Genomic DNA, 26,138 nt, shown 5'->3' on the forward strand with positions numbered 1-26,138 from the left:
TCTTTCATGGATCATGCTTTTGGTGTTATGTCTAAGTCACCTATATTTTCTCCTAGTTTTAAACTTATTATTGAAGTTTAATGTACGTACAGAAGAGTGCACATACTGACAAAGCTTGCTGAATTTTCACAAATGGAATCTGTGAATGAGCACCCAACAAATAGAATATTACCAAATGCTCAGCCATCAGTTTGAAAGCCATATTAACATAGAACAGTTACGTTATACTTTAAACAACAGAAACACAAACTAAAATGTTTTAAAAGAACAGTCCTACTTATAAGGGGTGTTACTGACTAGATTTTACTTATCTTCAGGACAGGACCTTATCTTAATCTGAATTAAATTAGCAACACCTATTGAGTGCCTGGCACAAAGTAAACAATTACTAATTAGTCAATGAATGAACTAATGCAAGAGGTGTAATGTATTAAGGTTAAGAAAACAAATCATTTCTATGGGCAAGATGATCAAGGAACAATGAGGGAGGAAAAAATGGAGGTCACTATAGACCAAAAGTTGTAGAAAAATTATTACTTAGTCATTATTTGTTACCACATGTTATAAGTACTTTAAAAAGCAAACGAGGAGCTCTCATTAGAGCAGGGCTGTTGGTGTGAGGCGGGGTTGGGGTAGTACTTGCGGTAGGAGAGTGGGGAAGCTGCAAGGAGCACTGGGATTTCTTAAGATCAACCAATAGTTCTTTCCCTGAGCTCGACGTTAATCTAACTCTTGTTACAGCTTTTTAAATCTGGTTTTGATAATTTTTAAAGGGAATGTGAAAATACAAGAGAAATGAGGCAAAAATTATCAAAAACTAGTGACAAGCCACACAAATATATTATATTTCATACCATACATAAGTGTGAAGAGGTAGGATATCTATTAATAGAAGACTATTTTTTTTTTTCCTGGAATAAAGCGTTTTTATGAAGAGTTGGGAGATTGTTTCTCAGATTCGTTGAAGTTCAAATATGATGAGGAATTAAATTAAGACACAAAATATTTTTGATAAAACATAAAAGAAAAGTATTTATTTCCAGAATGATAAACTGCTGAAGTAAAGAGAGAAACTGTGGGTATTTTTTTTCTTAGAAACTGTCAAGAAGCGGGGACACAGTGACCAGTTGTGAGCAACTGAAGCACGTCCCCGCCTGTTAACAGAAACAGTCTCTATGGCCCCCAGATGCCATTTACACTTGAAGAAAAGGCAAAAGTAATATAAAAATTAAACATTGACATGTGAAGTGCACAAGTTGAACTGTGGACATCCTGACAACATTTAATTAAATAGCAAACTTTTAAAGACCCTAATGGAAGAGCTTTAAAGGATGTCTGTTAAATTTATATAAGCACTGACTGCAATGTGAAGCTCTGCAATATTTTGCCTTTCAGATTGCCCGTTAGTCAGTAAAAGTTGATATGAAGCAGTGGAAATGACTTCCACATCACCCATAATCCAAGAAACCATTGGCATTTGCTGGCAACTGAGGCTTTTCTGCAAACTCCAGAACACCACTTTTAGAGACAAATTCTATCGCCCTGATAGCATTTTCTAGTTTTATTTGATCTTTAAAAACATTTCATTATGTTTAATTTAGGGAAATGAGATTTCTTTAATTACTATCAGTAGCAGCTATTAGCAGCTCAATTACATTTGCAAATTCATTTTTAAAAGCTTTATGGTGTTTCAGATAAAAAATTTCAAGTTCTAACTGCACCCATTAAAAGTTAGTGTTCTTCCCTTTGGTGCCCATGCTTCCAAGAGAGAAGATATGTTTTATAGTGCAAAGTAAATAATGTTAGAAGCTGAGGATTAGCCTAAATAGGACTTAGAATTACTCATTTGAATAAATAAGATATTTCATTAAATAAATTGATTCATCAAATATGTTTACAGATTCTCTTCCTTTGGGGTTTATATGCACTAAGCTGTATAGTGTGAAAGGTCAGGGTGTAACAGTAAGAGGAGTGGCAGCTGGCTGACGAGGAATGCAGATGTTTCTCATCTGTGTGTGTGCCTTGTCCTGGTTACAGTCCTATAGCAAGTTATATATCACCTCTATCATGTCTAGAGTAATATCTTCATGAGGATTGTAAAAGGAGGTTCACGGTACCTGTAATTTATTGTTCTCTTGAGTACTATCAGTAGTTTCAGAAGTGACTCTTAATTTTATGTTTCTGGGAGCTTCTCGTTTATATAATTAAATGGTTATTGCCAGTAGGAATGCTTTCCTCAAGCTGGGTGTCGCCGTTGTTCTCAGTCATAGTAGCATTAATAGGTTATTTTTTCCTTTATAGATTATAAAGAGATAAATAAAATAATTTATATATTAAGATCTAGAGAAGATTGGCACCTGTAGTGAAGAACCCATAATAGGGCTTTGGCCTTCTGGCTCATAATCATAATGTATTTCACCTGGAGCATCTGGACAAGCTCCTTGTAGGTAGTAGAATTTAGTAAATGCTGGTGGATGTGATATGTTGGACTCTCCATAAGTCAGAAGCAGTGTTTGGTGTATAGTTACAACCAGACCAGGGTTTGTCCGTCCACTCGGTGCCAAGTGTGAGCTAAAGCATAGAGGTACTACCTTGGAAAAGAAATAGAAAGCATCTTTTGAAAACCCTTGGGTTTACATCATTCAATTGCTTCACTATAATGCAAAACAATCTCTTTTGGCAGGAAGTATCAACTGCTGCTAATAAAAATTGTAAATGCCTTTGTTGCTGTTTGTCACAGATAAACACATGCAAGTTTCAAATGATTTAAAATCATTGTTCCTTGAGTTCTTTTCTGCTAATAAACACAAAGTCAAGAAAATGCCTTAACTTATTTAATGTGTGTGCATTTGAAGGTCTTGTTTGTTATCTTTTGTATTTAGAAGAGTTTATCTTTTTTTTTTTCCTCAACTTACTTTAACTTTTACCCAGACCACTAAATACTTATTGATGGACATTTGGATTGTAAGCTTTAGGAATTTGGTGTTTGAGTAGATTAATGTCAAAGGGGGAGAGTTACATATGGTACATGTCGGTGACAATCTTACATGTGTTGGTGGCTGCCCCTGACTCACACCCACCATGGGTTCCCATTGGAAGTTGTATTAAGAGAACAAATCATGTGACAAACAAATAATTGGAAAGCAAGCATTTATGAAAGCCAGGGAACTCACAGTTTAGTGTGTGTAAAATTGAGTTCCCACATGAAAATATACCTTCCATTTGGGATCTAAAAGTATGACATTTCATTTTTAAAAAGGTAATGGTACCATTTCAAATTAGCCTGGAACAGTAGTCTCATGAAACATAGAGTGCTTGTTGTTTACATTTTGGATCTCCATTTCACTGTTCTTTAATAATTTCGTCATCAGAGAAGCCATTAAAATGAACATGAACATATGGTTGCAATGGTTTGAAAAGATAATAAAGGACAGAAGCATATTAATTGTTATTCTCAGAAAACTTACAATTCAATAGCTGTCTAATTTAATAAAGTCTTGTTACAGTGGAATGATTCAGCTGTTAAGAAACTTGTAAAAACTTAAGCACTGCAGTCAATGGGATCTCTCTTTAATTCTTAGGGTAGTAGTTTTTCATGCCCACTCTCAGGAAAGCTGCAATATGCTGCAGAGTTGTTTGTCACTGACTGGGTTTATTTTCATAAGAAAGAATTGATTACAGAGTAAAAAACATTTAGTTTAACAGCAATCAATGAGTAACAGACAAAAGGACATTTGAAATTTTGAAGTCTTTAAAATATGAACTAAATGTATAATCTGGGGAGTTAAATTATTGGTTATAGAGGCCTGACCCAAGGGCTATTACAAATTCTAGATAGCAAATTTACTCTTTCTCTTCTGTGTCAATTCAGATACTGTTAAGTAAGAGACTTAATTATTGGCTGTGGAGGAAAGTTAAAACTTATTTAGCACAGTAAATATAAAACTTTTGGTATATGGAGAAAGAATTTTTCTGTTATAGCCTATAATCTGCATACTGAAGGGTCTTACCGTACACAGAGTTATTTGATTTTAATGAGTGGTTAGACTTAACATTTATTTCAGCATCTGAGAATATATGATAGAATAGCATTTAAAGGTATCATCTCCTGTCAACATTAAATCTCAGAGGCTCTTGGAGTATTAAAGGAAAACAAAATGTTTATCTGTATGACTAAATAATCTTTATTTTTTATATATGCTATGACTAATATTTAAAATTATCTACTGTTGAGATTAGTTTGACATGAAGTAAACCCTTTGTAAAGTGTTGTTGGATTAAAGTAATTTGAATAATCTCTAACACTAAACAGCTCTGATAGCAAATGACTACAGAGTCTATTTTCTCTCAGGGGAGGGATGGAATATCTGTTCTTCATTGAGAATAAGAAGAGACATTGGCTAATGACTCAGCACTTATTAGTTAAATGTATTTCTATGTATAACACAAAGCTAGTGTCTTTTTACAGAGATATAATCACACATGGATAGATTAAAAGATTCCTAGCTCACTGACAAGCACAGTTCTTACATGATTTTCAGAAGTGCTGCAAGATTCATTCTTTCTAGAAAATGCAAACTTAACTTTTTAATTGTTGATAGTGGCTACAGTTTCACTAAATTTGGGGGAAAGTGTATCAAATTGAGTTTGTTTTTCAATAATAATGACAGTTACCAACTCCATGGCTTCTGGGAAGTTTATGATTTGAAAGAAAAAGAATACCACTTCTTACAAAATAAATAATTAGAATTGATTCCTTTACATTAGTTGTCAACTGATGATCTAGATTAAGGGTTTACAAACTGTGCCTGAGCTGCCTGCCTTTTTTACTTGTTTTTAGAAACAGTTTTATTGAAATACATCCACACGCATTTGCTAATATATTCTGTATGCCAAATTTTGTTCTATAATGGCAGAACTCAGCAGTTGCAGCAGAGACTCTACGTCCCATAAAAGTGAAGATATTTACTATCTGGGTTCATACAGAAAGTGTTGGCGAACCCCTGCTCTAGACAGTCCTGCTTTGCCAGTTCATTGTTTAATATGTGATCATTGCAGTACTTTTAATGGCAAAGACCATCTCTCTTTTTTTTAAAGACTATCTATTAAATCTCTTTTATATCCTATAGTCTCTTTATAGGTCATGGAAAGGGAGAGGCTTAGTGACAGTTGGTTCACTGGTTGAGGTAAAAGTTTACTAGACCAGGAAAGAATCGTTGGTACTTGTAAGGAGAGGCAGTTAAGCTCTCTGACCCAGGAATCAAATTGCCTGAGTTCAGACTCCAGCTCTGCTATTTATTTCTGGTTGTCTTAGCTTCATAATCTTAAAAAATGATTGCTTTGGAAATAGTACTTACTGTCCAGTGTTGTTGTGAGGATTTAGTGATACTACATAAAGAGTGCTTAGAACACTCAGTCTAGATTCATCATCAGTATCACTCTTATTTGTGATATAGTGATACTCATTTTTTAAATTTAATTTTACTTTCATTCACATGATTTTTTCTGAATTGGTTTTGTAACTTCTTCATGATTAGGCAGATGTTCTCTAAATGTGTATACATGTTTCTTTGTTCTACATATCAGTGGGGCAGCTGCCACAAGACATAGTTTAGATATAATATCTGAGGCCACAATTTTGTTGAGTAGATGGATTATTTTTACATAAAAAGTAAAATGAAATAAAGTTACAGACTCCCTGTGTTATAATAGTTGTGCTTTTATTTATTCAATAACTGCTTATAAATAATGTTTACTGTACCGAACCCTTTGTAATTTGTGGACTATGTTTAGTTTCTCCTGGACTAAGAGGTGAGAGCTGCTGTTGTAGGCATTCAGACATGACAAACTGGCATGCCTACATAATGGCACATGTTTTGCTTGACCATGGTAATTAATGGCTGTTAAATCTCATTAATTGGAACCATTTTCTTTGTACATGCTGAATCTGATTTATTGGTCAAAAAGTTAGGGAGTCTTAGCTTATATAAAAATATACACTTGTAGAGCAATGCTTCGAAATCCATAAACGTGAAAGAACCACATTTTATGACATTCGAGGCTGTGTAAAAAAATCTTAGTTTTTAACATTATTGCTTTCTGAAGAAGGCAAAATTTTTAGGAGGGCTTTTAAAGATACTAATGTAATAATGATTAAAATATTTTATAATCTTGCCAATTTTTCATCTTCATTGGGGGTTTAATTTTGAGTGCATGTTGTGTGTGTGTGTGTGTGTGTGTGTGTGTGTGTTTATATTGCAAAGAAAAGTGATTCATCAATGTAAATAAAAGTTTTACATGTAAACCCTATTGGTCCAGAAACAAAATTTCACAAAGCTCTTGAAAATCTGTTCTTCTCTCAATTACCTGGGAAAGAAGACTTCAAAGAGGGTTTGAGCTTCTTTGCACAGCCACAAAGATTTAGGGTAGGCTGGATCACCCTGGACAGTTAGCAACTTTAAGGGCCTCATTTGGACCTAGTCATCTAAAGTGCCTTTCCAAGTATAAAGACTTTCATTTCCCTTTGATTGTAAGACCTATAGAAGGGTAAAAACATTAATGTGTCCATGTGGAAATCTAGTTGAACAGCTTGGTTGTGTTCATTCAAGTCTGACTAAGCCATCCAGGAAAGACCACTTTCAAATAAGAGAAAGCTAAACATTCAGACAGGAGTGGAAACTGGGGAGAAGCCAGGAGATTACAAAAAGGGCACCTGAGAACACAATTTTTGATACTCACTTAAATTGCACACGAAAGAGCTAAGAACTTCTCCTGTGAGCCTTTCTAAACCCAGCCATGTGTAAGACAGACATTCAATTAATGGTAACTGTAGTCTACATGGGCCTAATTTTCATGACTATTATTTGTATCCTGTGGTGCCGTGTTTTCTATTTGCTTCCTCTTGTGACTATCTTCTGTAACTCAGAAACTGAGATCATCCATCATGATCTTCCCTATTTATGTGATTAACCAAGGGTCAAGTGCACTTTAAAAAGTAGTACAGGTTGTCTTTTAAGAATATACATTTTCCTTACTACAGATTAACTGTACTCACTCAGCTCATGTATAAACCTTTAATGGGTTCCCAATAAAAATGACATTTCTGTTTAACCTTAACTCTCTGAAATAACACAAACTCTAATTATTCAATATGTAATATTTTCAATTTCTTCTAACTTTGGTAATTGTATGAAATGAAATACTAAAGCATTGAGCCAAAGCTCATGATCAGTTCCACACTGATATTTTAAATATTATAGCTGACCTTTTAATAAAATGATAGAATGTGAAAGTTTGCATTTGCTAACAAGAGTAAGGCAAACTGCTAAATACCACATTTTAAAATTTCAGGTTTCTAATGTACTCTGGTATTGTCACATAATGGAAGCTGGTTATGTAAAAACCAGTCTGGATGTTCTCAGGGCCTTGTTTAAAACTATTTGGAGAGATTTTCAACAATGAAATTGGAAGTATGAAGGCATTCTAGTATGTTTTTCAAATGAGTAAAAAGTATTTGTGAGAAATTAACATTAATTACTGGGATCCCAGAAGCCATTTCTCTGGCAGATTTGAAACAAAAGCTTCAGTAGTACCTTGTACAGCCTACTGTTGACATTATAATTACTCTTCTTTTTTAAAGGAGTGAATAATTATAATAGCAAATATTCTAATTTTCCATACACATAATTACACCCATTCACAGAAGAAAGGTGGAGGAATATAAGGATTCCAATCAGAAAAACAGGGTTCTTCATCTGAATAGGCTTTTCCTCCTACAGTTCTAGAAAATCTAGTAGGGTGAACAAAATGAATAGTAAAATATACTGTCTTAAAAAAATACAATTACAAATGCTTTCTAAGGAAGCCACTGTAAATCCTATAAGAAAAGACATTTTTGACCTAATAGAAGTGAAAGCAATTAGTCAGATAAGAGATTTGAATTTGAGGTTTAGGATTAGAATCTCTGGGCTTTTGGCAAAGGGCAGAAAAGTGACCAAACAAAGGCAACGATAAAGGGAAAAATGACAAATAGTGAAATGTATCTGAGGTTTCTGCACGGAAGAAAATCTCATTGCATTACCCTCAAAGTGATCAAAGACTGAAAGTTGTAACTAAAACAAACTTTGCAAATCCAGAGCTGGCTACCATCTAAGAACAAGGAAGTAGTTAGGGCGGTCAAGAGGATCTAGTTAAACTCCCCATGAATGTATTGAACTGCTGGAATGCTCAGTAATATGCTAATATTCTGTGGCGTTTCATTACAAAGCACAAGGCCAAATTCATGTCTAAAGAAAAGCATGCTCTTTAAAGAGATAGGAGATAATAATTATAAATGAAATACTGAGCAAAACGTGTGACATCATATAATTTAAAAAACTAAGTTGAATATTAGGAGCGAGCTCTGTATAGAGCATAAAGAAATGAGCATGTTTTGGACTTTACAAAATGGATTCCGTGGGAACCATGACAAGTAATGCCAACTGGAACATTTTGGGAATGCCCTTAGCATGTGACCAGATTGCCCCAAACCACAGAAATGTCAGCCTCCATCTGTAAGAGCTGATAAACCTGAGGATCCCACCGTGTAAGGTCCATATAAGCTGAACACCTTAGACAAGGAATGCTCTAACCCAACCCGATAGCATCACGGACAGGTGCACTAAAGCTGAAGACTCTGACCTTCTGATCCCCTGGCTTGGGACGGACACGCAGCTCTCCATGTCACCAGTTAACAGAGCTTGCTTTGGAGACGCTAAGGACTCTCATCCCTTCCCTCTGTCATGTGAGAGTCTGTGTTATATCTCTCTGTTATATTCTGTGTTAACCTGTGTGGCCACCTGATTGGTTTATCTGAGAAGGTTCCACTCAATAAACCTAGCATTGTGGAAAGTCACAAATGTGTTCAAGGGTGTTACATTAGTAGCTCTTTTTTTGGCTTGCAACAGAGCACCAATGTATGCGATAAGCCATGAATTAGGTGGATAGTGACATAAGACATCAGAAGGCAGAGCAAGTGTTAACTTTTATAGTAAATGTATCTGAAGTTTAAGATTAGAGTGTGGAAGAGAGAATAAAAGAGCTCAGAATCCTCTAAAATGGCAGTCCCCAACCTTTTTGGCACCAGGGACCTGTGCTCCTACGAGAATCTAATGCTTGAGGATCCGAGGTAGAACTGACACACTGATACTAGTGCTGAGGAGCGGCTGCAAATACAGATGAAGCTTTGCTCACTTGCCTGTCACTCATCTTCTGTTGAGCAGCCTGGTTCCCAACAGGCCATGGACCAGTGCTGGTCTGCAGCTTGGGAGTTGGGGACCCCTTCTCTAAATAAGGAACAAGGAGAGGAAATAGAGTGACTCAGACTTTGTAATGGAAACTAAATCTGCTGGAAGAAGCCACTCATTCTTCACTGGTCATTGGGATAATGTCAGAAAAGGAACAGAGCGTGGGAGTGAAATGGGGAATAAGTAAATCTAAGTCATTCAGTACATCGATTGGTTCAGGGCAAAGAACTGGATGTAAAAATTCCTAAGAGAATCAAAACCCTCTCCCTGCCTTATATGAAATATACTGTATCCACAGAACAGAAAAGAGTATTTAAGACTTCAATCAAGTAGGAAGGCACTTAATAAAATTGACTTCTGAGAACCCCCGAATGGATAGAATAATTAATAGCTACTGTTCATTGTGATCAATTAACATGACAACAGAGAAAGATCTGTGACCAGGGGAAAAGAATGAGTCATTGACTTCTTATAACTGAAGCTGTTTTCTAAGTAAAGTTGAAAATCTAGCCTTTTGACCAAATAAACTCAAGGAAATTATTGGGGTCAGAGAAAGAGTGTGTCTGAATTAGGTAATTGACTATGGATACCAGGCTTACTACTCACTTGGTTTCTTAGAACTCAGTGTCTTGCTTTCCTTGGTCAGACTCTCAAATCATCAGATTTTCAAAGATTTGGGAGGAAATGTTTTTCTGAGAAGCTCATTGAAGTCAGAAAGTCAGTGAGCCAGAAAATCCTGTGGAAAGGCCTTTTCCAACTCAAGGAACCATTGCTAATGGATGACAGTAAAAAAACAAGCAGTCACTACTTGTACCTTTCACTTCTGGAATCCATCCTGAACAAGAACTGTCTTGCTCAAACATCATTTAGATTCTGTCATTCTCCTCAGGATCATCTGAGACCTACAGTTGTTTGGGAACCAAATTAAAACCGATGCTCTGGGGTCTTTGTTTCACCACCTCTCTTCCCAGTCGTATAACGCTCCATGTTACTTTAACATCACGGTGGCTGTTTTAGACCAGCCAAGAAAACCAAGCCCTTAGCCTCTGAAATCCTCAGCTTCACCCACCTAAGTATCCGTACAGGGATGCCAGTTAACTTGGTCATTATCAGATGAAATTCATACTCTGACTAACCCCAATATCTGCACACCTACCCATCTTATAGACACTATGTTTCATCTCATTATAATTTCATATCATTATTAATTATGTTTTACTCGCTGTTTCAGGGGAGGAAAAATTACCATCTGTTCTCTTTGTGCCTCTGGCTGGGCCTAAGAATCAAACCAATATAAGACAGATTAACAGGAGAAAAGCATGTTGAATTTTTCCATGTACACAAGAGGCTTCACAAGAGAATGAAGACCTGAAGAAGTGACCAGCCCAATAAAGAGTCAATTTATGAATAACAGACAAGACAGACAGATTTGGATTAGGGGTGGTGGATGGTGAAGGAGTAGCTAGGAAGGTTAAGTGTTAGTTTAACAAGGTGTATTTGTATAGCGCTCTCAGGCCCAAATTCTCTGTGTCTCTGATAAGACAGGGTTTTATGACCTCCTTCAGGGCAGAAGGACAAAGGGGTTGGGAAGGTCAGAGTGAACTTCCTGGTTCTACCTTTTTTCTCAAGCTTCTTTGGCTTAGGATATTCAGCATGCCATATTCTAAAGTAACGTGTTCTAAACCCCATCACTGTGATTGTGGTTAATTTCATGGGTGAATAAAATGTGAGAGTTTAAAGGAACCTGAGCATTTTGGACAACAGTCCAAAGAGGCTAATTCTATTTCCCAAAGTTGCATGGCAAGTTAAAGGGAGAACCAAAATGATGAGGACCCAGACTACTAGCCTCATATCTTCTCCACCACAGACATCACGCTAGTAAAAATCAGGACACCTAAACCGATGAAAAATGTGGGAAGTGAATCGGTGTGTAACTTTTTGCCCTACTTTTTTTTTTTAGCTCTATGACGATATAAATCAATACTGCATTACTTTATTTTGTGAATACAGTATTACTATTTTATTCTTTGCTTGTAGCCCTAGTTGAAAATAATAAAGATCGCTGATCATAAGCAAGAGACAACTTAATTTTCTCTCTTTGTGGGATACAATATTTTGTTATAATATATTCCAACATACCCTTATTTTTATTTGTTTATTTATTTTTAATGCCTGCAGCACCTGATCTTCCTAGGTAGTCTCCCATCTAAGTACTAACCAGGCCCAACCCTGCTTAGCTTCCGAGATCAGATAGGATCAGGCTTGTTCAGGGTAGCATGGCCGTAGACTCCCACATACCTTTATAATTCATATCAATCTTGACATTCTAGACCATTTTATCCTGTTTCTCTGCTCAACTCGCCCTGAAAATACTCTTCCCATAAAATTCACATCTGTAAACTTTTGCTAAGAGATAAATATATACATAATTTTTGTCTAAGAAAATTTAATCATGCAGAGTGATGCACCTGTAGCATTTCTCTTTAGAGTTCCCATCTAGCAGTCTAGTTTTGAGGACATTTAGTGCCCAACTGTCTTCTATACCCTTGAAATTTTTTCCCCATCTTCCCCCTCTCCTTTGTTTCTCTCACTCACCTTTCCTTCCCTTTTCTCACTTTTTTTTTTTTTTTAAGAAAACTGTATCTTTTTTGGTTAGAATAAAAGCTTTGTCTGTCTTGGGTGATGTTATCAGCACTGCGGATGTATATAGGGCAGCTTCTATCCTGGCATCTCAAAATCTGATTCTGATTCTTCTGTTACAGGCAACAATATGGGCTTTAAAAAAAAATCAATTCTTAAGTTCTTTATCTGTTCCTCTGCTTCTAGGATAACTGGATCTTACATAACTAATGGGAGTATTGAATTCAGGGATCCTAATGGGGAAAATATATTGCAATTTGTTTAAAAGGCAAAAATGAGGCTGCAATTAGATGTAATAACTAATGCTTAATTTAGAACCATTTTACATTGGCTTTATGGAAATTGGTTAATACAGAGTTTTTCCATTACAAACTAATTTTTATGAAAATATAATCATTTAATTTTGTTGCTGCTGTGTATTTTGTTTATGGACTTCTGAAGAAATCACTTGTCAGTTTTAGATTCTTAGGAAGTAGCAAGAGAATTAGAATGGTTATTCTGGTTATTCTGGGTCTCTGTGTAATCTTAAAATACTCCAATATACACCACACTTTGGTAAATGCATCAATAAGCAAACATAAGCAGATCTTGAAGTTCTGAATGGATTATTGAGTGTTAACGCCATGCTTTATGTTTATATCATTGAATCAGATGTAGTTATCTTTTCCAATAGTCCGACTTAAAATTCTTATTGCACAGTATGTAGTTGGTTTGCCAGATTCCATATTTTTAATGAGCTCATATATTTTTCTGATCAATACCCAAGAATATCACTTAATCCCTATGACCTTTTCTAATGACCTCTGTTCTTTTCTCACTGTCTTTTAGATCCTTTTTCTTTTTTTTTAATCCAAGGGTGTTAATATTTCTCCCATGATTCGTTGATCATAAAATGTTATTCAAGAAGAATATTGTAACTTGAACACATTTCAGGAAATTTTTTGAAATAGAAATATATAGCTTTCTATATATTACCTATTGTGTATCTCTCAAACAAGTCAGCATAGAATACCTTAAGATGAATCGATGCCTTGTGCAACTCACTAAACAGGACTCACGTGGAGTGTTTGGAGGTGGCTCTCATGTTATAGTGGACCTAGGGTAGAGGTATATATTGACTTTCTAGATTTGACATCAGGTATAAATATCTTAGTGCTAACCCCTGAAATTTTAGTATACCACAGATCAAGCCACCTGTTTAAAATCATACTAGGTGGTGAGATTAAAAAATAATGTCTCATAGAAGTTTAAACGTAGAATTATCTATATTTTAGATGGCATCTGTTATTAAGTTAGTCTCAGTTCTTACATTAACATATAATTTAAAATGTATTTTTCCTCAGTATTAAAGTTTAATCTACTTGAAAAAACACATTTTGAGCTTTTTAAAGAAATATATAACTATAATATTTATTTAACATTGAGTGATCATTAAAGAATAACATTTTTATAGAATTTACCAAAAGTAACTAAACTATAGTAGGTAATATAAACTATATACTTCAGTTAGCCATATCTTATTTTTATACAGGACTTTTAGGTTTTTATAGTGCTTTGTCATACATTATTTTGCTCATTCCTCATAGTGATACTATGAAATCGGCTTGGGCAATTTTATTTCCCCCAATATACAGAGGAAACTAGTTTACAACAGTTAAGTTTTAAGTTAAGTGGCTTGTCCAAATCTACTTGACTAGCAAATGGTGGCATCTAAAGTAGAACCTGGCAGCATTCACCATTCTATATTTAAATATTTTCCTATTCCGTTATTTAGCTTCTTAATTCGGTTCTTTCTCCTCATAGTAGTCAGAAGATTTTTGAAGAATCTTTATCAGATTCTATCACTCGCTCGATTAAACCTTGGTAACGAGTTACTATCTTACTCAGGATGCAGCCCCAGGTCCTTAATACAGCCTTTATGGTCCCCTGTATCCTGCCTGTTACTAAGTATGCCACTGCCATCCCTTTGCTCACTGGGCTTCCCAGCACACTTGTCTTCAATTTCGTCTTCCCATATGTGACAAAAAACTTCTCATTTGCTGCTCACTCTGCCTAGGGTGCTGGTCTCGTCTCTTTACCTGGTAATGTCTAATCATCACAGAGGTCTCAGTTGAAATGTTAATTCCTCAGAGAAACTTTCCATTAACCCACCAAACAAAATCAGTTCCTCTTGCTGTCATCTTTCATCAAACCCTTAATTGTCTATCAGTGTATACTGATGTATTTATCAGCATGATAGTTTCTTTAGCACCCACCTTCTCCCCTTTGTAAGTGTAAGTGTAAGTTTACTGTAGTCAGAAACCATGTTTATTTGGCTCATTGCTGGTCTCCTGTTCTGGTCTGGTTTCTGGCTCATAGTAGCTACTCAGTGAACCGCTATGGTCTGAGCAAATGACAAAATCACGTGGGTGTGTACATAGCTTCTTTTCGAAGTGGAGCTCTGTGTTAAATTAGAAAATAATGTCAGAACCTATAGATTTATCTTTATTCCTTGGGAACTTGGAGATAGAAATGGCTTTTTGATGCTTGAAACAATTTAAGCAAATCTTGGAAAAGTATCAAGAGAGGAGTTTAAAAAAATAAAATGTCTTACCCAGGGAAATTGTGGAGTTTCCTTCCCTGGAGGTTTAATCAGAGCATAGGAATTAAATTTGAGGAACTTTAAGGTCTATGTGAAGGCTGTGAAATATAGACAAGATTATTTGGGAGAACAAATATTTGAACTTAATAAACCTTTTTTGTTTGTTTGTTTTGTTTTTATGTTTCATTCTTTGCCAAAAGGCCTATCTTTGCTTATGCTGGAATAGGGAAAGAGCTCTGGAATTCTACTCTTGATTCAGGATTTCTTTTTCTCCACCGTGATGTACAATCAAGTTAACTCTGCTGTAACCAGACATATGCGGCCCTAAAGATCAACACCCAGGGCTTGTGGGAAAAATGGAACTGGGGCACAATACTCAAAAGCTGTCAGTGATGCATAAAAAAAGATAGGAATCTAATAAAAATGGCAGCTAAGTTTTACATGTGTTAAATGATGAAGAAATACATAAATAATACACTAAATATGATGGCACTTTACCCTGAGAAAGACGCGCAGCTTGCTTGCGGAAATGCTCATTGCCGGCTTGTGAGCTAGTGAAGCTGCTGAAGGAAAGCTGCGTGAAATTGGAAGACAAGATGTACCACCAGCTGCGGACGGCGGTGGCTCACAACATGCACGGTGGACTGATGGCACTGGCTGGTCTCTCTGATGTCTGATGTTTGTATATTTCTACGCTAGGTTCAGTGACATGCAGTTTTCTGTGTTCACTTCATGTTCTTGTGAATGAAATTGAGCATAAGCAAATGTGAGATTTGTGTCATGCTCAAATTGTCCCCTGATATATCAACTGCATTGGAATAAATTCGCAGTTTTATAGTAAGTATTACAGCAGAAATGACTGTAGTAGGGGAAAAAATGGGGATTTTAGGTTGGAAGAACTTGGTTCTAGTCCCAGGGTTGTCGTTCCTAACCTGGGTGAGCTCTTTCACTCTCTTGACCCCATTTTCTTTATCTTTAAATGGAATTGATAACAACCGACTTTGCTGAGTTATTCTGAGGAATAGATACAGCAGTGAAGGTGGGAACATGTGTAAAATGTAATGTGCTCTCCAAATTCAAAATTTTCCTCATGGAACTTAGTTATTTCAGAGTTAGAGACAGCAGCTGAAGAACACAAGTTTGAAAGTTTGCTCATCTTGAGTCAGCTTTTACTGAGAAAAATATGCAATCTTGCCTTTTGAATGAGAGTAAAGCTCTGGTCTCTAAAGGGGTCCCAAATATCCAGGCCTTAGACTGGGTACCCAGTCAGTGGCCTGTTAGGAACTGGGATGCACAGCAGCAGGTGAGCGGGTGGGCCAGGGAGCAAAGCATCTGTGTTTGCAGCCACTCCCCAGCGCTAGCATCTCCGCCAGCTCAACTTCAGATCATCAGGCATTAGATTCTCATAGGAGCACCTGTCTCTGTTGCCAAAAAGGCTGGGACCGCTGCACTAAAGGGAAGGAAGAGAATGTGGCTGGTAGTTTCCCGTGGACATGTGTTTAATGTCACTTCTTAGGCTCAGCCCCAACACCAGTGTTTGTGTTCCTGTGGTTGTGATTTGGCTGTGATGGTAAGAAAAGCCAGGAAAGAGGTGATTTTGTTAAATGATACTGGGAGAAATACAAATGTGGGACCCAGTGAGTTTTGAAAAACAGTCTTAAAACTCTCTTAAGATGGCTTCTGAAAGCCAGACTAGCTTAGCAGTTCGAAGGAGAATTGTTGCCACAGAAATTTTGTAAACTTATTTTTGTGACATTGTCTTTTACTTACTATTTTTCAGTACCTAGTGGCACTATGTAAATAGCACCCAATCATTCTCCATCTCTCATTCCCTTTCAAATTTCCTGCTGTAAAAGATACAGAACAAACATATGGAAGAAAACCAAAATTACTCTGAGGATAAATCTGTTTACAACTAGGATACAGTTAATACAAACAAACACGCAAATAAATAAATAAATAAATAAATCAGCCAATCCATTGATATACTCTCTTGTTACTTTTAGCCATATTTTGTAATTTGGGTAAGAATCTTTTTACTCGTATTTTGAAAGTAAGTGTAGCTTTTTGTCAAACTTTAATGATTTAACTAAAATATACACCATTTAAAAAGGATATATTTTAGTAAACAGTTTTTTCTTTCATTAGTCTTAGAATTTTCTAAAACTTTATATTGTAAGCGTATCATTTTATTCATATTTGAAAAAGCATTAACAAATTGAATAGGAAGATTATCCATATGGAAAACTTTTTTCCTTATTAGATGTTGGAGATTCTTTAATATGGCAGTGAGTGTATCTATGTAACATTCTTTACTTTTGAAAGAAGGAGAGATGCCATTTTTTTTCCGTAGAACTTCACCTACTTCTAGGGTGTGCTTTTGAACAATTTAGCATGCACCATTTTTTATTGCCTATTTCTAAAATCAAAGCATGGTCTTCCAAGTTCTATGATATAGGTGACTTATTCATGTTTCTTTTAGTCCAATGGGTCTATACAGAGAGTAATATTGATTATGTGTAATATTGAGTAAAGATTTTCTACTTTATTTTTATTGTGGTAAAATAGTGTAAATATAAAATTTTCAGTTTTAACTATTTCTATAGAGGTGTGACTTTAATTAGTATATTTCTCTTCCATGACCATGTTTTTCTTACTTTTCAAAGCTACTGAAGAGTGACAGAATAAAGATATGTTTTGATTTATCTTTTTCTGGTTCCAATAGAAGGAATTAATTGTGGGGGTTTAAAATGGACTATTGGAACATTAAGGATGCAGACATTACAGCCTTGACTTAGAAAAAGGCCAGCTCCATAATCAATAAGCAAATGTATTTTCAATACTACTGTTTATTGGGTAATACAAGGTATATATGCACATTAGACATAGTTTTAATCTTAAGCAAGTGTTCCTCTTCAATGGAGAAATATAATAAAGTCACATGAAAAACAATAATAGAAAATATAAGCAAGGAACAAAAGGGAGGTAAAGATGGGAGATGCTATTGAAACTCAAGGAAGGGAAGGAACAATAAAGTGATAAGGAAAAAATACTAGAGGAAATGGCTTAAAGCTGAGCCTGGAAGGAACCTTAGGCTTTGAATAGAAAGACTTCAGGGGACTGTCTAGGCAAAGGGAAGAGAATGGTCTAAGGAACAAAGGCAGAAGGAGTAGATGTAAGTATTTTTCAGAGGACCTTGATTCATTTCCAGATTATGATCTAATGTTTCCTTCATGGTCCTCAGGAGAACTTTTTGCACATGAATTAGAGCTGGAGAAAATTCATTTTTGCTATTGCTTCCTATGAATATGCCTCATGCAATGGATCCTATTTCAATCTGGGTCCATAGTACAGTCAGAGTGTCTAATGAATTTGGACACCGAGGGCTTTACCTCTCTTCTTTTCCTTTAAGAGTTTAAGTCCCTCATAATCAGGCAAGGAGGCTTTGGTTTTCAACATAGAATATATACCCTATATGCAAAGTGCTTAATTTAGTAACAGCAATAACTATAATAGCATGGCATGCTAAAAAACAAAACAAAAAAACAAAGTAACAACAAAAAAACAAAAACAATAACAACATTAGCATGTCTGAGCCGCTAATGTCAGGAGGATCTGATCTTGTGTGCTTTTTACCAGTTCTAAGAATGAGTTTTGCTGAACTATCTATTCTGAGTCATCCTGTTCCTCTTTTAATCTCTGATGCCCATTTGTGAGATGAGCTATTTTTCTAGGATTATAAATGAATTGCGTGGTTTAATCTAGTTTTTTTCCTGTGAAAACCTAATTGGATAAAATAAAAAATTATTTAACCTTATTCTCATGAGCTCCATGGTCTAATTAACTTGAAGTTTTTGGTCCTTCTATAAAACATAGTAATGTTCTCTTTAAAGCATATACCAGAGATTGAAGAGATGAAGTAATTCTGAACAGGCACTAATGATCTCAGTCATAATTACTTGAATTATTATGCATTTGATAATATTATTGGGCCATAGATCTTAATATGTGCACAGTTTAGTGGAAATTATTTAAACATTAGAGTCAAATCAGCCAGGATTGAAAACCTGTTACCTTCTGGTTTTTATGACAAATTACTTAGGTGTCTCTGATCCTTGGTTTCCTTGTCTATGAGAGATTAATGATAGAGTCTACTTCATGGGGTTGTAATAAGGATGAAATTAATTAATAGACATACATAAAATCTAAGTTAGCACTCAGTAACTGACGGCTATTATTAATTATTTTTTTGTCATAATATTTAAGAAACACCTTCTTAAAAGCCATTTCCTTTGTGCCTTTTATAGCATGAGAAGCTGATACATGAATTGGAAGAGGAGAGACACTTACGTCTTCAGAGTGAGAAGCGGCTGCAGGAGGTAACATTGGAATCAGAACGCAACAGAATTCAGATGCGTGGCCTGCAGCAACAATTCTCCAGGTACTGTTATAACTGAATGTCTTGATTCAGAAGGTGCACCTCTTGCTGGACCAGTAACACCTTTGCTTGAATTTGCATTGTCATGCTTTATTGCATCTGACTAGCTAATTCCCCAAGCAGTTTAGACCTTGTCTTCTGGCTAAGCCATGGTATTGCATTTAGACCAATTTTCTGAAACTTTTCATTTGCACCTTATAGAGTCTTGGCTTTATTGAACTTGGTTGTCTTTTCTTCCTGGATGGCTTTCCAAGGGGTCTAATAGTAAGATGCGGTGGATTTGTGGCCTATTGGCATGTCCTATGAAAGGCCAGCCAGGGGGATGAAATGTCCCTGGTCATCATAAACTTATTTTAAGGTACAGAGAAAGTGTGGATCTAATCATCCAGTAAGCTGTTACTCGTGACTCAGGGGAAACATTTAAGATTGGTAAAAAAAAAAAAAAAAAAAAAAATCAATGTACCCCTTTCCTTTAGAAAGACATAACTTGAATTTGAAAGGAGGATTCTTAAAAAGTACCTCTTCTTAGATTTAATTCCAGCACAATCAGAACCTTTCAATTTTCAATTATAGTTAGTATAGTGCTAGGTAAAGATTCAGCTTGTTATTTCAAATCTATTCAATTCTTTGGAAAAAATACTAACTTGTACAGGCACCATATGATGGACAATTTACTTTCATTTCTATATTTTACTTCACCATTTACAAAATCAGGAAAACAATTGTTTTTTTTTTCTCCCTCATGAAGTTCTCCCAGGCAGAATCAAGTAGAGATGCTGCCTTTAAATTTTTATGAGCAAACTGTGTGGATCTTATCTTAAGTTAACCATTGGGATTTGGATATGATTGATAATGGATAATATAGCTTCCTCATTCTGAGGCCTTTATAATGGTTCTTATGTTTTGAATGTTTGCAAGGAGAGACTACAGTTGAGCCTCTAGATAATTTATCTCATTTTGGCTAATTCCATGAACGTGTGCCAGACCAGTTTAGAGACTTCTTGGAGAAACAGGATAGGAAAGGTGAATGATTCCTCTGTGTTCAGATTCATAACTTAATACCCTGTTCGACTCTTCAAACTCATGACAATATAGAGGTGCTGTAGAAATGCACCAATCAATATTTTAACAAATGGGTGTCCCACCCCTCACAGGCTATTACTTTTACAACCTCATGCTTGATTTTTCATTCAGTTTGATGACAACTTTCACTGTATAATTCTCAACTTGAAATAATAGATTCCTTACTCCTAAGCAACTTTAAAACAAGCATTTCTTTGTAATACTTGTCATTTTAATGATATAGGAAAGGAGGAGGCAGATCTTGCTACCCTTGCACTATCTAATTAAGACATCTCTGTATTCAAGCTATTGATTTACAGGGCATGAGACACATGATACAGTAAATTATTTTTATATGAGGCAAGGTCATCTGCTATAAATCAAGTGACAATTGCATACAGATTTGAGTTGCACAAAGCCAAATCTTCATTATAGGCTGAAAGAAAAGTTAATTATATGTAAAACAAACAGTGGTCGGTTTTACATACTGCTTTTGTGAAGATTTTTACGCCCTAGTATAATAAGTTTTCTTATGTAAAGCTTCATTGAAATTGAAAAGTTCAAGTCCAATTACAGCCAGACAACTTATGTAAATGAGCAAAAGATGAGGGAAAAGCATATATAACAGATAATTACACAATAATTTAACTAGACACACTAATCCATTTCTGATTGCCGTCCACATTTTAAACTTTGATTTTAAGATATTGCCAGTTATGCTTATTTAAACAATCCTGTTACTATAATTTAAGTCTTGTGAAATTATCAGTATTACAGAATATGCCTATAGTGCATCACCCTTGGACATTGTCAGCATCTTAATGCTCAAATAATTAATTTCTATAATCTAAATTATTGTATTGAGCTAAAAACTTAATTTCATGATTTTCCCCCTTTTGGGGGGGGTTGATGTTTATTTTCTTCATGATAATATTTGAGATGTAGACTCCTTGGAATACTGTTCATGAGATGAGGTTATTTTCAAAATAATGCTAATAACTTTTCAAAGGTTGCGAGAGGCTCAGAATAAAAGGTAGTTTTATAATAGGCTGATAAAATAAAAGCAGAAAATAAAGACCATGAAAGGAGAATGTCATATTAATCAATCATTCTTACATAGCCCAACATATTTTCTGAGAATAATCATTTAACTTACCTCTAAGATTCCTGGCAGACAAGATAAAAAGGGAGACACAAGAAGATATGTCACTCTTAACCCACAGGCAAAGTCTACTACTCATTAAAGAGAAAAACATCTCTGGTAATAAATTCATAACAGAATGCATCACAGTGGGCCCTTTATAAATGATATTGAAGGATATAACAGACAATGGTCTAAGATGGTGCAAATTAGTGTTAATTCTTAGAGGTGGTACTGCTTCTGCTGTGTCACTTATATCTACAAAGTTAAGCAGCTTCTGAGTTTCACAGTACATTAATTAAAGATGCTCAATTTGTGCCTAAGTGATAACAATGAAAATAGGAAAAAACCCAGTGCTCAAGGTTCTCAAGTTAAACACTATGTTGCAAGTTCATGGGAATCTAAATAGATACATGTTGCATCTTTTTAATACCCCGTATGAAGCATGAAGCATGAGATGCTGAAGCCTGGGCTGAGTTAGGTGAACTATTTTCCTGGTCTGTTTGATGGCCATGGGAATATCTCAACAGTCATTAAGGAGATTCTGAGTCTCAGATTCAGACATAGGAAGTATTGGAGGGGAAGTGAATAATTAAGTAACTAGCCGGAACAATTAGGTGTGTGTCAATTAGAATTCAGGTGTCAGAACGAGCTATTCAAAAGAATTAATCCAAGGCTTGATTTTATGCGGTTTCAGCTAGGTAATGGTCCTGATGGCTTAAAGGTACCAGGCTAACCTGAATGTTTGTGATGATCTGTGGGAATGAATAATGAGATCATTTAGGTGATAAAAATCTACAAAAGCATTTGAATGAGTAGTTCTCTTTTATGTCACCACCAAACCTTCATTCATAATCCCTTACTCCTTCTCAACCTCTGATTATGGTATAATAATCAGCAGTGGTCCAAAATTTGGGCAATTTTTAAAAAGATGAACTAGAGGTTACATAATCAACTCTAAGCTCATAAATCAAAAATTGCCTGTAGTGAGGACGATTCAGACAGCTATCACAAACTTGATTCAGACCATTTACATTCTTCATTGTAAATACAAAGAATGAAAAAGGTACTTTCAAATTAAACATTCCCCATAGATGAAAGAACATTTCAATAAGGTGGTGCTTAGAGGCAGGTTGTGATATTGTTAGGGTTGTCCCTTCTCTGTCTTATTTGATATAAATCAAAGATGTTTCCCAGTTGTCAAGGCTTGTTTATCCCATTGCCTGTGTGATATACATGGCTGGGCATCTTTTACAAGGAATTAGCTTTGTGACCCCCTGTAATTCCACTGTCGTCACTCTCTCTTTAACTGTTTGCACTGTGATTGTTCAGCCAGCCATAATTAATGATGTAGACTGAGGCTATAGCACTGCATTCCCTCCTATATAAAGATAATTAGTGTTTGCACCCCCAGCCTCATTAGTCTATCTTGAGTGAAAGAAGAGTTTGTGCATCAGTTAGATTTACCAGGAACACTGTCTCCAATGAGGCAGGGTATGTTCAGGTGGAATAACAATGATTAAAAAAAAAAAAAAAAGACTTATGAAGAAATAAGCAACTCTACAGAACACTGATTTCATGCAAACTGTGGGTGATTTGCAGATGTATTGGAGTTGGTCCTTTGTTATCAACCTAATCAACACACAGTTTATTACTGAAAGCTGCTATTCTTATCAATCAGCCATTTTGATTGTGTGTAAATAAGATAGAACACACCATGTGTTCTCAAAAAATGTACAGCCCAGATAGAGAAGCCTCATGTACATGTATGAACAAAACAACACATTTATAGCTCAGCTATAAAAGAAGGGAATTTTGTTCTAATTTAAAACAGCCAGACTTCATACTTGTTGAAGGCATGTTATCATGCAAAGGGCATGAATCAAGCTAGATGAAATTAATAATTGCGTAGTGGTACTAGCAACAATTCATGTGTTTATTATGTGACAGCTCTATGCTGTAATTTGTTTGAAGCTTTAAATTAGAATTAACCTGGTAGACTCACCACCAGGCAGCATATTTTGTAAATTATTGACAGCAAATCACATCATACCCAAAGAGTCATGAGGAATCAATTAGTGTTTCTTTGTAGCCTTGAAATGTTCCACACATGAGAGAGAGAGAGAGAGAGAAAGAGAGAGAGAGAGAGAGAGAGAGAGAGAGAGAGAGAGAGAGAGAGAGAGAGAGTGAACACTATGCAGTGTAAATTTAAGTAAAAGGAACAATTAATCTTTATCACCCATAACTGACTAGGATAGTTGAAAATTGCCCAAATGGAGCCCAGGCTTTCACTCTTTACCTCCAAGATCTCTCTGCATCTAGTCTGACCTTCTCCCCCTGCTCTGTTATCTGCTGCCTGGAAGCTATTTCTTTGCCAACTGTAACAGAGATTTCTCATATCAGAGTTGATCGATATGCTAAAGTGCAAGTCTGCTGTATGCCGAACTTCAAGGAGATGGAAATGAAGAGACTTTTGCTGCTTAACTTGTTCACTGATCGCCATTCACATTATCAGCTCTCAGAAACTTTGTGGAATCTAGGATTCATTTTCTGCTGCCCATTTGGAAGCAGTAAGCACCTGGTATAGAAGTGTGTGTTGAAGAGGGTAATATAATCTTAAATGTCCTCCTGCCCCTGAACATTTTCTCTGCATCTTTAGAAGGAGTAAAACATAACAAGATAAGAAAAGCTGTCCATTGACCTTTGGACGATCAGAAGCACAGAGCTCTTTTGCCCCTCTTCTACGTTTTTGTTCCCATCTCAGACTGTTCTTCAACTTTAACCTACCACAGAAGCTGGCTCTACTGAAGGCCTCATTCTTCCTGAGGAATATAGAGGACAATTTTCTATTGATTTGGAGTTGCTGTTTCCACACTATCAGTAGTATTTCTGACTAAATCTTCACAAAAATGGAGGCCTGTCATCTGCTCCTCTGAGTAAATCTACCAGAAGTTTAAAATGGCAAAGTAATATTGGTTAAATGATATAATTTTTCTTCAAATTACAAGAGATAAAAGAAAAGATTTTGAATGGTATCTTTTTTAGGATGTGTGGTTAACATAATACAGATCATATTTTGATGTCAGAAGATTATATCTTAGTGATCTAGTGTGTAAGCTCTCTCTTGAGCAAAGCAGAGGGAAGTTAAAACCAACTATATAGAGAATGGAAAGAAAGAAGGCCATTTTCAGCTCCCTGAACAACTACTGGCTTAATGTTGAATGTTCCTTTTTTTTTTTTTTTTATTTCTGTTTCTGCATGAGCCAAAACGACACTGCCACAAGTTTCTTCTTAAATTCTTAACAGAGCTATCTGTTGTTGAGTAGACAACATAAACGTTGTATTGCCTATTATTCATCTCTGGTTGAGAAAACAATATTAATACAGAGTAGAGTTCCAATTTCATTTCGAAGAGCACTTTCCTATTAACTGTGTTTTCTAGGACCTGGTTCTAGCCTCACATTCAACTAACTTAATAATAACTTCAGTTAAGTAATTTGACCTTTCTGGATCTCAGTTTGCTCATTTATAAAATGAGGAAGTTGAATTGCATTATAGTTTTACAACACTTTTTATGCTTTTCAAAAGGCAGTGTATTAGAATTAAAATGCATTTCTTGGGTGAAGTTATAATTGCACTGTTATAACCAGGTCTTCTTGAAATTCTAACAACCAGGCTTTTGTGTTGATGACTTACTTTCCACGTTGTCATCACAGTGAAGCTCAGTGGGATGGGGTTTTCATCAGGTCTATTTTGGTTAACTGACTCTGGAGAAGTCAAGATTAAAAAACTGCCAAGCTCAGATGAAATATTTCTGTTGAGGACAGTCAAAATTGAATACTGAGGAACTTGACTGGCAAAAGGAAGCTAAGATCCTCTGTGGTAGACATAACCATTATTGCTCTTGGCTCTGATGTTGTCTGCTTTAGGATTTATTTGAACTGGTTTGGAAGAAGCCTGGAGAGAGAGAACTTTATGCCAACCAGAATTGTTTTCACTTCTAAACAATTTCTCCAAAGAAATAGCCATCAATAAAAACACCTGTGATTTAGTCACTTCTCTATATATATTTTTTCAATTACCTATTTTAACTCTCAATGTATTACTATCCCCATTCCAACAAACTTGTTCTTTTAAGAAATAAATACAAAATGTAGAATAATATGTTCTTTTTCTTAGCCAAAAACTAAATTTATTGTTACTCTCAACAGTAAATGCTGTTTTGGCCAGATAATCCTTTTTTTTTTTTTTTTTTAGTTGTATAGTTAGATTAGTTTTTACAAAAATATATCATCATATAGCCATCACTACAATCAAGAAATAGAATATTTCATGCCACTGAAAAGTTTCCTCATTTTCCTTTGATGTGGATGCTCTCATCATACCCCAAGCCCCTGGCAAGGACTGATCTGATTTCTCTTTCTATAATTTTGCTTTTTCCAGAAAGTCTTATAATGAAGTTATAAATTATTTACCTTTTCTTGTGTCTGACTTTTTTCACTTAGCATGTTTTTTTGATATCCAAGCTTGTTGCATGTATCTGTATTGCTTAGTAATATTCCATTGTACAAAAGTACCACCATTTGTTTATTCATTCAACTACTGATGAGTTTCTTACAGTTTTGGGTTAGAAAAAAGTTTGTACTATAAACATGCAACTTTCATGCTCAGGTCTTAGTGTTTTCATTTCTTTTGGGCAGAAAACTAGGAAGGGGATTCCTGAGTCATCTAGTAAGTCTATTGAAGGATCAGAGAACATATTTCACATCCCCATATATCTTTTATACTAATACCAATGACCTTTGCCATGGTAGGCAGTCAGTAAATATTTATTTGTTGAAGAAAGAGAGGATGGATGAATAAATACATGAATGAATGAATATCTTCACTGAAACAGAAAGATACAGCCAGCATTTTATTATAAAAGACTTAAGTACATGGAAGAATTTTAAAGATAATGTGTGTATGATATAAATTTGTTTCCAAGAGAGG

The 26,138-nt window shown here is 35.5% G+C and overlaps 1 protein-coding gene and 1 pseudogene across 20 annotated transcripts in view; one reads left to right on the forward strand and one right to left on the reverse strand.

The window, feature by feature from the left end:
* Positions 1–26,138, forward strand: part of NCKAP5 (NCK associated protein 5) — a 909,219-nt gene that overhangs the window by 472,885 nt on the left and 410,196 nt on the right. For all 20 annotated transcript variants that reach the window (XM_036235766.1, XM_036235765.1, XM_036235763.1 and 17 more), the window contains one exon: positions 18,813–18,946. In XM_036235766.1, the coding sequence (XP_036091659.1) occupies positions 18,813–18,946 (134 nt within the window). The remainder of the gene's footprint in view (positions 1–18,812; positions 18,947–26,138) is intronic.
* LOC118614385 lies at positions 11,454–11,572 on the reverse strand (annotated as a pseudogene).

Source organism: Rousettus aegyptiacus, unplaced genomic scaffold (genome assembly GCF_014176215.1).
Source record: "Rousettus aegyptiacus isolate mRouAeg1 unplaced genomic scaffold, mRouAeg1.p scaffold_m13_p_2, whole genome shotgun sequence".
In the NCBI taxonomy this organism is placed as follows: domain Eukaryota; kingdom Metazoa; phylum Chordata; class Mammalia; order Chiroptera; family Pteropodidae; genus Rousettus; species Rousettus aegyptiacus.